Genomic DNA, 18,117 nt, shown 5'->3' on the forward strand with positions numbered 1-18,117 from the left:
CGGTAGTAGCAGGAGTCCTGAATGATCAAGGGATATTGTTCAGGGAGCCTAGAGATGTCTGCTGGCAGTTTGCCTCCTACTATGCGAATTTGTATGCCCCCAAGACCACATGCACTTCGGGAGAGATTACCAAATTTCTAGCAGATATTAATATTCCCTCTCTGGATAGGGACGACAGAAAGGCCCTAGCGGCCGATATATCAGACCCAGAGATTGAAGCAGCCATTAATTCTTTAGCAACCAAAAAAAACCCGGGTCCCGATGGATTTCCAGCTGAATGGTATAGGCGCTTTTCTAAGGACCTTGTCAACAGAATAGGGAAGCTGTTGAGATATGCGCTGGAGCAAGGTTCGCTACCTCCTTCTTTCTTGGAGGCAACAATAGTAGTAATTCATAAGCAGGGAAAACCATCTGACCAGTGTAGCTCTTATCGACCTATCTCAGTTCTGAATCTTGATGTCAAAATCTTTGCCAAGATACTGGCTCTAAGATTGTGGTAATTCTTTCCTTGGTTGGGGTAGATCAGTCGGGGTTCATGCTGGGGAAGACTACCGATATTAATCTAAGGTGCTTGTTCACTAATCTTTAGGTCGAACATGATAATCGAGGTATGAGGGCTCTCGCTTCCCTAGACAATGAAAAAGCCTTCGATTCAGTAGAGTGGGAATTTATGTGGGCGGTGTTAGACCTAATGGGATTCCCCGCAAAATTTATACGCTGGCTACAGATTCTTTATAAATCCCCCTCGGAGAGAGTCAGGGTAAATGGATACACATCGGATTCCTTCCCCTTAGGTAGAGGCACTAGGCAGGGCTGCACTCTCTCCCCCTTATTATTTGCATTAATAATAGAACCTCAATCGATACTCATTTCCTCTAACTCAGGTATAGAAGGCTGGGAAATAGCTGGAACAACAGAAAAGCTTTCATTATATGCTGATGATATGTTGGTATACCTAGCTGATCCAGGGAAGTCCTTAGATACCCTTTTGAGTGTGGTGGATTATTTTGGGAGCTTCTCGGGTCTTCGCGTGAACTGGTCCAAGTCAAGTCTTCGCTTAATTGATGGCTTTAACCCAACTCGAATTTCATTGAACACTAAGCTTCAGATTGTAGAGCAATTTACATATTTGGGGATTATTGTTCACAAAGAAGTGGCAAAGTTTTCCGACTTACATCTTGTTCCTACAATGCAATACATTACTCAAAAATTAGAAGCATGGGAAAAGTTACCCTTAAATCTCATTGGGCGTATCAATATTCTAAAAATGATTCTTCTCCCAAAACTGTTATACCTATATAGGGCTGCCCCAACGCTGCTTCCTAGGAAGCACTTTACTACCATGGATAGAGTAATCACTCCCTTTCTATGAAACAAATCCTCTCCCAGAATAGGGAGACGCACCCTTCAGGCTTCTTACCTGCGGGGGGTCTTGCTTTACCCAACCTATACATATATTATGTAGCTGTCCAATTAAGCTATGTGGCGGGTGGGTGCGGGCAGATTCGGGTAATCCGGCGGTAGTGTTGGAGGCAGCGTTGATGGGGTCCTATGAAGCACTTACGAATTTGGCTTATAGGAAAGGGGCTGGTTCTGCAGAACACTAGACCCAATCGATGGCTGCGGCAGTAAAGATTTGGGTTAAATGGAGTCGGATACGTAACTCCGGCGAGAATAGTGTTACTTGGTCACCATATTTGCCATTGTGGGAAAATAGAGTGTTACCGGAGTTGTTCTCATTAATAGAATTAAAATTCTGGCCCCAAAAAGGGGTTGCGTTATCTCACCCAAGTTACCCAACTATATGATAAAGGTCTCTTCAGATCCTTTAAAAGTATAAAACAGGAATTTTATCTGCCCCAACACAGTCTATACATATACTTTCAGCTTAGACATGCCTGTCATGCTCAGTTTGGCAGAGAACCACTAAAGCTGGAATGTGGCCCTGTGGAAGCAGTGGTCAGGAGAGTTCCTTTGGTCAAACCAGTGTCTGCTCTCTATGCATCGCTGATGACGTTACAAGATTCTCCCCTTGATAACTCATTTGTCAAGTGGAGAAGGGATGTAGAAAACTTAGAAGATACGCATATCAAAGAATTTAGCCATACATGCAGATCCACAGTGGTAAGCGCTAGAGATCAATTAATTCAAGCAAAGTGGCTTCACAGGATATACTACACCCCTGAGAGATTATTTAAAATGGGTAAATTACCAGACCCTCAATGTACGAGATGTGGATATGAAAAGGGTTGCCTAATACATATGATTTGTCAGCGTCCGGTCATTTGTAGCTTCTGGGAGGGGATTTATGCTTATATTAATGAAAAACTAGGCTTTCCTAATGTCTGCACTGAGCTGACGAGTCTGTTGGGGATAGCTAATGAGGTTGTTCCCACCAAATTTGGTAGGAAATTATACAGAATACTTTTGTTTTATGCTAGGAAAACTATCCTCCTTAATTGGAAACCCCCTAAGAATCCTACGGTGCAACAATGGATACAACTAGTCCATGCCGACCTTGAATCATATAAGTTTATATATGAGAGACGCGGGACCCCTGAGCGTTTCATGAAGATATAGGATCCTTGGATTGGAGCTCAAACACTGATACCCTAAGAGGCAGTGATGTTTGTTCTGATCGATGAAGGTGTGTATGAATGCAGTACTCTTTATTATTCCAAGACAATCTATTGGGTGTTATTCACACTATTAAGTTGATATCCGCTTCTGACCTGAGTAAGGGCTAAAGGAAGCTGTTGTGATTAATCCCATGTAAATCAATGTACTGGACTTATTTGTAGTTTGCCTGCAATTGGAGTGTTTATTATGCTTTTTGTTAAACTTTAATAAAAAAGATACAATAAAATAAAATAATTGGTGAAAATCCTTGGAGCGGAAGCAATTCCAAATGGAAGGGCTGTGAACTTATAATGAGGAACCAGACCTCTGTTGTCTTTGATGCCAAATAGCAGGAATTTTTGGGATCTTACATGGATTGGGACGTATTAATAAGCATCCTTCAAGTCCACTGTACACATCAAGGCGTCTTTCCCCATCAATGGTATTGTGGACGCTAGGGACTCCATCCTCAATTTTTTAGAAGTGATAAATCTGTTTAGAGACTTTAGGTTTATTATTGTACGGAAAGAGCCCTTCCTCTTTTTTTTTACCAGTAAGAGATTTGAGTAGAAACCCTTTCCCTGCTCTGGGGAAGGAACTTGGACTATGACATTCATCTTTAAAAGATCCTGTACTCCCTACCAGATCTTTTCCTGGTGCCAGGTTGATAAAAATCTGTTCGGGGGTTTTGAAGAGAATTCAATGTTGTATCCCGTGCCTACAATTTCCTTGGTCCAGGGATTCTGGGAGATTGATTCCCAGGACGTAAGGACATTTAGCAATCTCCCTCCCACTCTGGCGTCATTGTTTTTCGCCAGGTTTCGTATCAGAGGATGGGAGGAAACCCCTTCCTCTAACACCCTTGGGGTAGCTCCAGCGCCCCCGACTTTCCTTTTCCCCTATATGACCTGTCTTAACTTGTGGAGGAATGAAAGAGGTACCTACGCTTATAGATTCTGATTTCAGGAAAACCCTTTTTCTTGTCTGAGGCCTTCTCTAAGATATTGTCCAGCACTGGACCAAAGTGATTAACTGTTAAATGGATAACTATTTGGCGTACTAGGTGTATGACACTATTAACTGCCTGAATAGAGTACGTTTAAAAGCATTTTTTATTAAATATCGAATAAAATTTGGTTGTCCACCACATTCCAAAAAAATTAAAAAATACTGCTTAATAGCGGCAGAGAAACGCGTTGAGCAATACAGAGCGCCTTGTTATGTTCAGTAGTAGTTTAATAAACCAGCATTGAGCCGCGGGGTGGGGGTCCATTTAAATCATACCACCAGTATGTGACTCCATACTACATTGGAGTCACATAGTGTAGTAGTACAGACCCAGTATAGTGGCCTGGACTCCCATCACGCCACTTTGTGTGTGGGCTTTTTTTCAGCCCCTATACTCTTCACTGAGATATTTGTGGGGATGTGAGTTTTGCAGAGCTGGTACATATTTATACGAGATTCCAGACTCTAACTCGCACCACCAGTCTGATTTTTGAATGTGGTGGAGAACCAATTTTTATTCGATATTTAATAAAATGCTTTTAAACGTACTTTATTCAGGCAGTTAATAACAGCACTGGACCAAAGACAAATTCTCCCAAAATGGAATGGAGCAGAGCTTCATTTTTGATGTTTTGTCACCTGACCAACACTTCATCCAGAGCGCTCTACGGGCCGCATTGGAGAGACCTGCGTCTCTGGCAGAGAACCTCGCTGATTCGGCCAAAGCATCTGCTAGAAAAGCTGTGGCTGATTTTAGTAGGGGTATAGAATTTAAAATTTCCTCTCGCGATGTTTTATCCCCGATATGATCCTCCAGCTCGTTTAGCCAAAAGAACATAGACCTGACCACAGACGTTGCTGCGATGTTGGACTTAAGGTTGAACATTGCTGCTTCCCATGACTTTCGCAACAGAATGTCGGCCTTCCTGTCCATAGAATCTCTTAACTGGGAGGCATCCCATGTAATGATGTTTTTTTTATTCACTTTTGCCACCTGTGTGTCTATTTTAGGAATCTCATTGAAGATTAGATTCCACCGGATCAAATAGTAGACGATTTTTGAGGGCGTTAGATAGCCCCAAGCGTCTTTCAGGGTCTGACCATTCCTCTAAAACCATATCCTTCATATACTCGTTGATAGGAAATACACAAGTTTTTTTGACTTGTAGACCCCAAAACATTTCATCTTGAATGGAGTAAGATTTCTGCACTTCCTCTACCCCCATAATAGATATGATTGCTTTCAACAGATTTGCCATATCATCCATAGAAAAATAAAATCTTCTATTACTCAGGATTCTGCTTCAGAAGCCCCCTCCTCGTCTTCCACAGTTTTAAAAGAGGAAGCATCATCGACAAGGTCCTCAGAATCTGAGGATGAAGGAGATAAACTTTTTCCTCTTGGGAGGAGGATTCGCAATAGTAGACAATTGAGACAAGGAAGATTTTACTTCTTCCTGTATCATTCGAAATTCTTTCCTTAGTGAGGGAGTTTCCTCACGAACGATACTAGTAATGCAAACCTGAAATTATCCTGAAGCCGTATGTTACAAGAAATGCATTTGAGCAACTTTTCTTTTGTGCCTCCTTTGAGACCTAAAAGTAAAAAATGAATCAGGAGGCACTTCCTAAAAATAGGGATCTACCCCATTTTATAATATAACATAGTTTAAAGGAGAGGGGGGGAACCAAGCAGACTCCCTGACCAACACACATTATGAAAAGTCAATAAGTGAACTTCCCGATGGCTGCATTGGAGCATCCAGCTCCTTAGGAGAACAGCCCCTTTATGTCAGCCAGAATTCCGCATGCTGCCCTGCATCACTGTCCGCTGGAAGTGACGTCATCATTATGCACATGACGTGCCAGGCGCACAAAACCCAGATTAACCTACCAGAGGCAAGGCAGGAGATGTCACCCCAGGAGCAGGCTCTAGATCTACTGGAGCGAGCCCTCCTGATCCACCCCCTGTCCAGCGTTCGTACTCGACCGCGGAAGGACACCATGATCCCAAATGGTGCAACACGGTCCAAGAATCCAGGTAAAAAGGAAACTTCATCTTCCTGCATACAGGGAGACCTTTCTCTGCCATGTGCTCTGTAGGGACAGGAAACACTGGTGTTCAGGGGGGAATTTAAACTTCTGTTCCTGCCCCACAGAGATCAATCTCCTTGTATGCAGTCATGGTGATGCTATGGAAAAAAGGACTTGAGGTGGAGAGGGTGGTCCATCTTTTAGAGTGGTTTCTGGTTCCTGTCCTGAGGAGTAGGAGGCAGTCTCTCCATGGGTGCTGTCATAGGCGAGGGGGAAAGATGTGTAACCTAAAACACCATTAAGAACTACAACTTGAACCGCCAAAAAAATAAAATATTGGTCAGAAAGGCCCAAAATAGGCTGGTCACGAAGGCTACTTTCACACTAGCGTTTTTGTGGATCTGTCAGCTCTGCAAAAAAATGCTAACCCTAAGGGGTTAAATATTGCAAAGTCATATACAAGCTATAAATATAGCCATGTTAAATAAATGGATCTATGAATTACAGCAACTCCTAAAGACAGTTTTATAAAAAATTCAAAACCCTCGTGACAGACAGAGCTGGTTATTCCCGCAAACAAGCTCCACAGTGAAGTACTGGGAGTGGTGACTATTGAGGAAATCTTCCCAACATGTTAACTAAGTGAATCAATACCATCCTGCTGCAGCGGTTAAAGCTACTGGTTGCACATGTGTGAGGAACGTTCTTGGTACAAATTAGGCACTTTAATACAAGTGTTTCCCATTCTTTGAAGTTAAATGTCCTATAGAGCAGAAGATCTGAAACATGAGGGTGCTGCAAACAAATCCATTACTCTTGGGTAAAAAACATTTTTTAGCAAATCTACAGTTCCGCTGGTCACATGTAGCACAAGACCCATGATCAAAAAGAATTGGAGGAGCGATGTGTATATTAACATTGTGTTCCAGACGGCCTCTGACTGCAAGAATGACCAGGTTGTAACCATTACCCATTTTAGACACGACACCAGTTAAAGGAAACACTTTATTAACAAGTATTTCTACTACAGGTTTAGGACTTAGATGAAGGACCAAGCAGCAGCATACCAAGACATGCAGACAATTTTAAGAATTATATTATTGCAGCCTTGCTTTTCAGAAGAGGATCACGCTCGTTGCTTTTTTTGAAGAGAACATCTTTGATCTGACTGAAGTACACAACGATGCCTTGATCATTTCTTCCATCTGAAGCATTTGCAATTAGTTTGTATTCCTTGCATTTCCTAGATGATAAAAGGCAGTTTGCTTAAGTATGGAATACCAAGTTCTTCCTTAAATTGATAGAATCAAAAATATTACATGCAGCAGTTGTGCCCAGAAGTTTTGCTAGATTATAGCCAGTTATAATGTATGGGCTCCCCACGAAAAAAAACTGTCCTGTATTTACTAATGTGAGTGCACCTAGACCTTGTTCTATAAAAAAAAAAAAATTCAATTTGGCTCATTAGGTTTAGAAATATTTTGGTGCAGTATCCACCAAATCAGACTGGCAAACATGCTTTGCACCACATTGGAAGGCTATGGCCCCTGGTCAAACAAAACAGTGGAAAGTTAGTCAACTTTAAGTTGCATAAACTTAGACTAAAAGGTGGGCCAGACTACCCAGAATTGTCCACTAGTGCGATTTGTTTAGATGTTTTAATCCAAGTTTTCACTGTGCATGCTAATCTCTAGAACACCTCAATAATATTCTGGCTATCGCCTCAGGATTCCTGGCCAGAGAAGTAAAAATATTGCCACCAGCCACAATGCTGGTTGGAAGAAAGTTTGAGCTGTAAAGAGATACTAAGATGTCAAATGGAAAAGCCAAAACCATGTTTTAAATGAATGCAGGAGTACTAACTTACCTGTAAAAGGTAATACCAATCGCCACAGCAACAAGTGCAACCAAAGCGAGAGGAACAAGTACTGCGGAAACAGTCTGCTGCGTTTTAGAACCTACAGGGGAAAAAAGGAAGTCTACATTATGTCTTGATACCTTATTTGAGTCCTGTTGCACAAATGTAATAGTTGGATGCAAGTGACCATCTTCAAGTCAAGCTTTTGAAAGTTAAGGATAAAATTTATGGTTGGGAGAGGGTAGTCAGAAGAAGCAGATTGGACTAACAAGCTGCACTGTCACTCCTTGTTGTGAATGTTTGTCTAGAATATGAAGAGGAGAAACTCACTTGAAAGGTTTCTCCAGGACTGATTCAAAATGGCTGGTGGCAGCATGTCCTAGAATGTGAGGAGCACTGGTTGCCTCCACTTACAGAGGGGGGGGTCTCACTACACTCTTGCACTTACATATACTAAGTATTTGTGAGTTCTTCTGTCAGACATGATAGCATATAGGCAGGATCACATCATTACCATCTATTGTACAAAGGTGCAGGGTGTAGTAAGGCCCCCCCCAACCCTCACCCCCCAGGCAACCAGTCTTCCTCACATTCTAGGACAGGTTGCAGGCAGCCATTTTAAAATCATTCCCAGAGAACCCTTTCACATAGACCCATGTTTCAGGTAATTGAATGAGCCAGATGTTCCTGATCATTACCCAATAATCAGTGGAGGTAAGAGATGCATCTACATACAGCAAACACCTATGCTGTATGGGGGACAAGTGATTGGGCACAAACAATGGCTGTAGCATACATTCATTTTTTTTGGCAGCAGATCCAGTTTACACAGGCTGATCTGCTGCACAGAAACTGATCCTAGGAGCTAGCTGAAAGACCTGAACGCCAATAGCTTTTGCACAGGGCAATTATTGGGATCAAGAGTTTCTACAAATGCTCATCCCTGATATCAGGGATGATTATCTGCATGTGTAAAAGAGGTCATAACAGTTGAGACAGCAATTTGCTGTATTAAATTTGTAGAACCCTGAAATGTGCCCGATAGGGGTTAACATACATTGGAAGCTTTTACAGTGTGAGCTCATTCAGGCTGTCAATCCTATGGACACTGAAAACCAATAGGGTGTCACTTACCACCATCTATAAACACCAGCGTACTAGCAAGAGCCAAACTTGCACCATCACTTAGTGTGATATTTACACAGTAAGATCCTGGCTCAAATGCTCTTCTTAGGATCAGCAAGCATTGATCAGAAGATGGAACTTCATCACAAACCATGTCCTGGGGAATCATGCAACTAGCATCAGAGACTACCGTGCAGGCATCTGTAGGCAGACTGAAGGAACAAGGTTATCAAACACAGGGAACATCAGTCTTACAGGGAGTTGGTCTTCTGTTTGCCAAGACATACCTTCCTTCGCAAGTCACCACAAAGTCAACAAGAGAGCCTTCAGTCTGAGATGTGGGTACTTGGACGCTTGTCATTTCAACAATGTTCACCTCAAGGATACCATCTGAAGTTGGAAAGAGCAAGTCAGATTCTAGGCACTGCACTCTAAGCCTAGCTGTATAAGTGACCAACAACTTACCTACAACTGTAATCTTAGTGCTGTAATAGCCATATCTATATATGACGCAACCAGGAGTAGAAGTGGTGTATGGAATGGCTGTATAAACAGTGGTAATGTTTGGCATTTCAGTTGTCAGTGGTAAAGTTTCAGTGTCAAACTGTGGTAGTTCTGTTGCGTTATCTGCAAGGGGAGGGGGGGGGGGGGTGAAAAAAATAAATAAGTCCTCCTGCACATATGGCTTACTGTACTTTTTTGTAGAGGATTACCTGCAGCACCGTCAAACGCCCCCCCCCCCCTCCCACACACATTATGGACACAAGATCAACCCCACTGCCAGATACTATTTGTGCATCTCCTAAGCAAACCTTAAGGGGTTTCCAGGCTCCTGATATTATTGATCTACTTCTGGATAGATCAGGGAGGGTCCAACACCCTGCACCCCCGTGCTAGAACTAGCACTGTAAATGGAACAGTAAGCTTAGTGGTTGTGCCAAGTTACTTCAGTGGTAGCTGAGCTGCAGTAATACCACGCAGCCACTACACTCAGCCATGCTTCACATTCCTTTCAGAGTGCTAGCGCCAGAGGCTGCAGGGAACAGCTGATTGGCTATTAATGACCTGAGGATGGGTCAATGCTTAAATTGGTTTTACAGGCTCCTTACAGTGATGACCTATCCTCAGGATAGGTCATCAACATCCAGTCGTTGAGTTTCCAACACCCCACTCTGCCAATCAGCTGTTCCCGGCAGCCTCTGGCCCTAGAGCCAATACTTTGAATAGAACAAGCACAGCTCTGTAGTGGCTATGCTGGATTACTGCAACTCAGCTACCACTGAAGTAGGAGCAGGGCTGCAGTAACCTGGCACAACTACTATTCTTCCTGTACCATTCAGTGCTTGGGGTAGGGTGTCAGACCCTCAGATTTAATATTAATGACCCATCCTGAGGTAGGTTATTAATATCAGGGGCCAGGAAACCCCTTTAATCATAAAATATCAAGCTTCGATACATTTGTTTTTATACAACTCACCCGTAGAATTGGAAGTGGTGAAAGTACTGGTGGTGGTTGGTAGAGGTTGTGTAGGGATTGGAGTGGGTGTAACAGGTTTACATGGACCAGGAATGGCAGCTTTGATGGTCAAGTTAGCCCTAAAGCTTCCAAGCATGGTATAAATATGACTAGAGACAGGGTTATTGGAAACAGATGACCCGTTCCCATCACCATAGTCCCAAACAAATGTCAATTCAGAATTCTTGAGATAATTGCTTGGATCATGGATGTGGATGTCAAATTTGATTGGTGAATCTTTAATAAAGATGCTGTCTGAGGAATTCTTGTCATTCTTCTGTGTAAGGTTGACATAAAATGGAACTTGATCTATTAAAAAATAAAAAGTAGTCAAGTTTAGAGGGAACGTGTCACCATGAAAGTCTGCAGGCAGCACGTTAGAGCCAAGCAGATTGTGGGACACTATTTAGCAAAACATGCAGGGTGTTTAAGACTGGCATTTTAGACACTGGTCTTAATACCCCTTGCGCTGGCAGTGGATATGCCTAATGCATGTAGGTGCTGGCCTCTACATAGTATGTGTATCCACCATCTGTCTAAATCTATGCCAGCTCCCTTGATGGCTTAGATTTAAACCATTTTCTATCCCTAAAACAGGCATAGAAAATTAATGAGATGGGCCTGCCAGTCCTCCCTCTCCCACCCCTCCTCTTTTAGACCTGGCATGAGCAGGGAAAAGTCAGTTTGCTGCACAAATGATTTTTATGCCAAAAAAGGCGCATGTTAATAAGTGACGCCTATAATTTGTACATTTAAACTTCTGTTCAGGTGTCATTTGGGTGGTCCCATCAGTAACAGTCTTCCCTGTATGCTTACTCATATAGAATTAGCTGCCGGTCACCAATTGACCTAAGCAGATGAGTCAAGCATAGGAAGAGCATAAAAGGGAAGTCACAATGATAGTTGTGTGAGCTTATCAACATATGAATGTTGGATAATAACCAAGTTATGATGAATAATTAAATTATTTCTCATCCTGGACATTGGAGTCAAGGAGGCAGTCCTATCAGTAATTAACAGCTAAACTCAGAATGTGCAGGGATTCCATCATATTAGAATTCTACGGGCTGCAAAACGGATCCATCCCCGTTTCAGTTATGCAGGGGAGTCCCCTCCTGCATAAACGGGACAGATCTGTTTTGCAGCCCCCAGACTTATGACGGAATAATTAACAGAATACCTCTAAAGGCATAGAATTGCATTATGGTCCGTGTTAACGGAATCTATAACACAATTCACCTTTTACCAGTAAACGAAGTGTGAACGAATTTCAAAAATCAAATAGTCATCTCTAGCAGCCACCAACACACGCCACTGTTCAAATGCTGAATCTTTGGTGCCTTTACATAGATTTCATAGCTTACCAGTTACAACATAAATGCTGCTTGCTGTAGCAACTGGGTAGTGGTTATGAGAACCTCTTCTAAAAACCTTGACCTCTATCATTTGCGTTCCAGCAGTGATGTTTGTAGTATTAATGGACAGAGTAGTAAACGATCTCCCAATCATTCCGTAATATTGGCCTGACAAGAGAGAACACCATTCTTCAATCTACATGTGCAATGGCTTGCACATTTCATAAAAGCATAATCAAAGCTGTTTTCAGTCCTTAATGGTTATCCAACTTAAGGTATCCCCACCATAACTTCACCTGTCCACAGGACATTGGACCTCATTCTGGTCAGAGTCTGCTGGAGAACCTGTTGACCTAAAGCACCACTCATGGACTGTAGGGATGGATTTTGGATTCTTCATCTGGAGTCAACCTGCACAAATCTTTATATTTGCTCCAATGAGCCTATTACTTCATGAAGTCTTGCAAAACTATTTGCAATGACTGAATTGATTACTGTAAAAGTAGATATCGAACTCTGGTTCAGTTCCAAGGTATCAGTTAGAACCAAACCAGAGTTAAGCGTCAAGGTTTTTACAGTAATTCACCAAGTTATCAAAGTCTTGCAAGAATTTGTGAAGTAATAACTTGGGCTCATTGGAGAAAATACATTCTAATACTGTATGGAGCTCCCGCTCCGCACAGTATTACAAAGTTTTATGGGAATAGACTTCAGATGACGCATCAGAAGTCAACTCACTCATCCATAGTGATCAGCTCTCCATTCAGACAGTCACCCATGCACCTTAGACGACCCTGGGATTCATCCCATTCTTGTGATCAGGGGGATTCCCAGTGGTCAGACCCCGCTATACTCACCTATACTGTAGATAAGCGATTTGTCATGGTTGGACAACCCCATTGAAGCCCCCAGAATACAGTAAACTGGAAGTCACCATTTTGACCAAAACAGAGGAAGAAATGTGATGCGAGCCAAAACCAGGTGTGGCTCTAAACAGAACAGGGGATGATCTTTTTATGCCTGAAGTCCATAGAAGCTCCAATCCTGGTTTTGGCTCTGATCAAAACACTTTAGTGTGAATAAAGTCATTATAATTTATATATTAGTGCAAGCTTGTAGTGAATGAACCTATAGACCAGGGATCAACCTCGGGCACTCCATCCGTTTAGAAACTATAACCCCAGAATGAGTGTCACTTCTGTGGAGTTCTAACAAGCCAGTCATGTTTGCATGCTGGGAGTTGCAGTTTCACAGCAACTGGAGTACCAAAACGTTGCTCATCCCCGCTATAGACCCCGCTTACAGGCTTCCGTAGTGTATGCAGTCATCGAATTCCAGTATGGTCCGTGGTAGTGGAATCCATAACGGGATTCTTAGATAACCCAAACCTGTACGCAGAACTTGAAAAAACACAAGTTTGCTCATCACTAATCCTGGTTTTTGCTTCAAGAACTGTATCAAAATACAGGCAGAAGGTCTTATTAAACACTGAGGCTACACCTACACTTTACTGCACAAAATTACTGCCCATAGGGAATGCATTGAGTATTTACTTTCTGCCATAGAGCAAGATAAAGATCTCTGCTTGATCCCCAACAAGTAAGACACTCCAGTACAGTTTAAGTTACAGCCATGGATAGGTTATCTGTTCATGCCTTGATCTTTACTGTAATAGTCCTCATTGGACAGAAGATGGTCAGATACCTGTAGGTGTAAAGCACCCCAAGTAGATTACAGGCACTACACAAGAAACATACCTTGAGTGGAGAAAATGTAAATGAAGTTGTGTCGCCTCCAGCGAGGGTCATGTGGAAATGGTCTGCCATCTGGAAAGCCGTTAGCAAAGCTGCAGTTTCCTTCGTTACAGAAATCTATCCACTTGGTCCAGTTATACACATATTGGTCTGGGAAGCTGGAGGAAACTATATAGACAACCTTGTAAGATGTCATCTACACATCTAGATATACAACATTCTGTAGTCTCACTGTATTTACCATTTCCACACCCTCTTTCATAGACAATGTCTCCATCTTCATTTTCCTTCTGACATCTGGGGAACTGCAGGTTGACAGCAAAAGTGATGTTTGACCCTATCAGCGCAGGACTGTCACTGGTCAACAATGCCACAACCTTGCCACCTAGACAAACATATGAAGTCAGCAGGATTTTAAGTCAAATGCATTTTATTACAGTTATATCTGAAGTAATACCTTTCCAGCAGTTTTCCCATCTTGTATCCCCAGACTTCCAGGCAGGGTACAGTTTCTCATTCCACGAGTTGGTATCAGGAGACCAGCCATTTATGTGGTTGCCGGGACCTCTAGAGCCAGATTTCCTTCCAAATTCCATTACATCCTGAAACCCTGTTAAGTTACATATTGGGATTTAATAGATATTGATTGCAAAACCAATGTGTTCTACAAAGTAGATGATAGCTGGATCCATGCATGGACTTAGATGTTCCCCATGTTCTTTGCCAGTAAGACATTGCGAGTTCAGCATGTTATGTAGTTAGCAGTTCTATGGAGGGAGCTGCAGCTTCCATGTCCTGTATACTACCCCTATAGCTCAGATACTGGACAGTAAAGCTACTTGTCCTAATACTACAAGTGGTGCAACACTAACCATGTACGTTTCAGGGCCCCCTTCACAATGCTACCACAGCTCTGCTCATCTATGGTCAGCTCCATCTTTGAAACCGAATGAAAATGAAGTATCAGATCCATCAGATGAACCCCATCGAATAATAGTGTTCAGTTTCCCCATCATAGGTCTGACCACAAGTAGTGAAACAGACTGCCATTTTGTGCAACTTCCTTATCTGCAATGTCTGGCCAAAGATTTGAAGTCCAATAATGATCCCAGAAAGATTTTTCAGCCATTGTCTGTTTTCATAGAACATTTATGACTATTTTGAACATCCAATATGGACTAAGGCTACTTTCACACTGGCGTTTTGAATTCCGTTTCAGGGCTCTCACAAACAGTTAAAAACGGATCAGTTGTGCCCCAATGCATTCTGAATGGATAAGGATAATCCGTTCAGAATGCATCAGTTTGGCTCCGTTCCGCTCTGGATGCGGACACCAAAATGATGCTTGCAGAGTTTGTCCGACTGTCGATGCGGAGCCAAACGGATCCATCCTGACTTACAATGCAAGTCAAAGGGGACGGATCCGTTTTCACTGACAATATGGTGTAATTGAAAACAGATCCGTCCCCCATTGACTTCCAATGTAAGTCAGGACAGATCAGTTTTGATCTTGCATTCTTTAAAAAAAAAGAAAAAAAAAAGGATACAAGCGTTTGCATTATAGGTGCGGATCCGTCTGTGCAGATACCAGATGGAGCCGCACATGTATAGCTGCAGCCAGCGATGGACTGGCCATCGGGAGTACCGGGAGAATCCCGGTGGGCCGATCGAATTATGGGCCGGCCAGGGCCGCCATCAGGGAGGTAAAGCCGATACCCCAGTAAGGGGCCCGGACCCCGGGGGGGCCCGGCCGGTCCCGAGCCATTTTAATTTTTTTGCTGTCAGTGTGTTAACTTTAAAATCAGCGCTCATCTCTTTACTATCTTACACTGACTCAGCTCCAGTAACAGCAGGCAGTGTGGGGGCGGCGCTCACTCACTGACGTCACACGCATGCTCCTCCCACTAGGCGGCGCAGGCACGTGACGTCAGTGAGTGAGCGCTGCCGCCCGCACTTGTTACTGGAGGCTGGAGGGAGCTGAATGTAAGGTAGTAAAGAGATGAGCGCTGTGTTAAAATTAAAGTTACTGTCTGCAGCCTGCAGGATACCGATTTATTAATGTATACTACTGTGAGTGGCGGGGAGGGGGATCTATGGATGACGGCACGGCACTGTTATAGGGAGGGGGATCCGTGGATGGCACTGTTATGGGGGGGGGGGTCTGTGGATGACACTTATGGGGGGGGGGGGTCTGTGGATGACACTTATGGGGGGGGGGGGGTCTGTGGATGACACTTATGGGGGGGGGGGGGGTCTGTGGATGACACTTATGGGGGGGGGGGGTCTGTGGATGACACTTATGGGGGGGGGGGGGGTCTGTGGATGACACTTATGGGGGGGGGGGGGATCTGTGGATGACACTTATGGGGGGGGGGGGGGGTCTGTGGATGACACTTATGGGGGGGGGGGGGGGTCTGTGGATGACACTTATGGGGGGGGGGGTCTGTGGATGACACTTATGGGGGGGGGGGGGTCTGTGGATGACACTTATGGGGGGGGGTCTGTGGATGACACTTATGGGGGGGGGTCTGTGGATGACACTTATGGGGGGGGGGGGTCTGTGGATGGCACCATTATGGAGGGGGATTTTTTTTTCTAAATTAAGAGTAAAAATAAAAAACCTGTTTATACTTACAGTGCAATGTTTTTACTTAGTTTTTTTTTGAGTGTGTTTGGGAAAAATAAAGTGGGCCGGTCTGGCTGAAGTCCAGGGCCACTTTATTGTCCCAGTCCATCCCTGGCTGCAGCTAAGGAATTGTTCAACCAATCAATGTGCATGGCCATGTAGTAAGATTGCTGGACTCCACCTGCTATTAAATCAGCAAGGGGAGAATATTCAGACTCACAGCACTAGTAAAGAGAAGCATTGGTTCTTTTAACCAAAAAAAAAAAACCAATCCAAATGCTGCATAACATTTCCGCAGCAGAACCTGTATATAACCTGTGCTGCAAGTTATAAGTTTACACCATTTACCAGTTTCACCTTCTGCATTGTAACAAACCCACAGCATTTGCACTGAAAAGTTATGCAACAAAATTAAAGCCTTTTCAGCAGAGATTTTGATGTAACAGAAATCCTGCAGCAGATACACACGGTACACACTAACATTCTGTAGAAGTTGAATACTTAGACATAGTTTAAAACAGAGGACTTAACACTTCACAGTATATTAGCATTTAGCAAGCACAGGTGTTACACAACATATATATCAGTTATACAGTCTGAATGTGTAGGTCAATATACAGATGTAGCAGAGCTAAAAGGGATAGTTACCCCATTAAGTAAACATGGTAAACTATTTAGACTTTTTCCAAAAGTTTTCAGTGGCATCATCAGCTCCTTTTAGCTCTGCTACATCTGTACAGTCAGGATCTTGTAGCACTACTGCTGCTAACCCCCCACTGTATACACTGACACATGACAATGACCATGTTAGACCCTCACGTTTTCCTGCCTGAATGCTGGAGACCAGGCAGAGCACCACCAGACCTTCCACTACTACTGGCAACATCCTGGAAGGGGAATGAGCTGGGCAGGGACCTGTGCACCAGCATTTAAACTGGGCTCAACAAGTCACAGCTGCACAAAATAGCAGTCAGTCTCCATGATCCCTCCTCCTGTTTATGAAAAGCCTGCAGGCCCATCATGTGATGGAATTAGGGAAAGATGGCTGACTTCAAGTAAGGCCTCATGCACACGGCCGTTGTTTTGGTCCGCATCCGAGCCGCAGTTTTTGCACCTTGGATGCAGACCCATTCACTTCAATGGGGCCGCAAAAGATGCGGACAGCACTCCGTGTGTTGTCCGCATCTGTTGCTCCATTCCGTAGTCCACAAAAAAATATAGAACCTGTCCTATTCCTTGTCTGCGTTTTGCGGACAAGAATAGGCAGTTATATTAATGGTTGTCCGTGCCGTTCCGCAAATTATGGAACGCACACAGATGCCATCCGTGTTTTGCGGATACGCAATTTGCGGACCGCAAAACACACAACGGTCGTGTGCATGAGGCCTAAAGGAGCCAGCGTCCCTGCTCATGGGCTTATGAGTCACTCCCTTAAATCTCAGACTCTCAAATCTCAAGTTTCATTTTTTTGTATATTGTTATTTTTGCAGAAGATATATCAAAAGACATTTGTATAGAGAATCAGACGTCATTGTAAGAAAAAGTGATCCAACCACCAAAACAGCAACAGAAAGAACTTGAATCCTCCAAGTGAAATCACAATATAACTGTTTTCAGTTACAGAACTTTTGAAATATGTTGGATTTTTTGTAATTCAAAATCACATGAGAATGAAACTGCATGTACACATGGTATGTCAGGCAACGCCCGTAGTTCAGTATTAAGCTTCATGCACATGAACGTATGTATTTTGCGGTCTGCAAATTGCGGATACGCAAAACACGGATACTGTCAGTCCATGTACAGAAGACAAAGGTCACATGGCACTCACCCCGAGAGTTAAAATCTTTCCTTTATTTCATAATGCAGGTACATGGAGACATGGACATATAGGTGACGGCTGTTTCGTGCTGGCGTGCAGTTCGTCTGATCTACAGACACACAAACACGTGTGTCACATCCCTTATAAGCACTTCATTAAGACGCAATTATAAAACGCACGAAAACACATCCTTTCCTACAATACTTCAAATAAGGGTCCATTCACACCACGTCCGTAGAATGGGTCGTTATCCGTTCCGCAAATTGCAGAACGGGTGCGGACCCATTCATTCTCTATAGGGCAGGAATGGATGCACACAGTGTGCTGTCTGCATCCACATTTCCGGAGCGCGCCCCCGATCTTCTGGTCCGCGGCTCTGGAAAAAAATAGAAAATGTCCT

The 18,117-nt window shown here is 43.4% G+C and overlaps 1 protein-coding gene across 1 annotated transcript; it reads right to left on the reverse strand.

Moving 5' to 3' along the window:
• Nucleotides 1-6,753: 6,753 nt before the first annotated feature.
• Nucleotides 6,754-16,813, reverse strand: LOC121002564 (protein QNR-71-like). The gene is made up of 11 exons (XM_040434006.1): nucleotides 16,715-16,813; nucleotides 13,727-13,879; nucleotides 13,511-13,654; nucleotides 13,273-13,437; nucleotides 11,525-11,683; nucleotides 10,122-10,469; nucleotides 9,110-9,271; nucleotides 8,932-9,034; nucleotides 8,654-8,856; nucleotides 7,529-7,619; nucleotides 6,754-6,904 (listed from the first exon to the last, which is right to left on the reverse strand). The coding sequence occupies exons 1-11, from the start codon at nucleotides 16,779-16,781 to the stop codon at nucleotides 6,754-6,756; spliced, it is 1,746 nt and encodes a 581-aa protein (XP_040289940.1). The 5' UTR covers nucleotides 16,782-16,813.
• Nucleotides 16,814-18,117: the final 1,304 nt, after the last annotated feature.

The sequence above is a fragment of the Bufo bufo genome, chromosome 5 (assembly GCF_905171765.1).
Source record: "Bufo bufo chromosome 5, aBufBuf1.1, whole genome shotgun sequence".
NCBI classification, from domain to species: domain Eukaryota; kingdom Metazoa; phylum Chordata; class Amphibia; order Anura; family Bufonidae; genus Bufo; species Bufo bufo.

Coding starts and splice junctions, on each gene's coding strand:
- LOC121002564 (XM_040434006.1), bottom strand. CDS start 16,781: ATGTTGCCAGTAGTAGTGGAAGGTCTGGTGGTGCTCTGCCTGGTCTCC. Junction 13,438..13,510: donor TGAAAGAGGGTGTGGAAATG/GTAAATACAGTG, acceptor TTGTCTATATAG/TTTCCTCCAGCTTCCCAGAC. Junction 11,684..13,272: donor TTACATTTTCTCCACTCAAG/GTATGTTTCTTG, acceptor CTCTCTTGTCAG/GCCAATATTACGGAATGATT.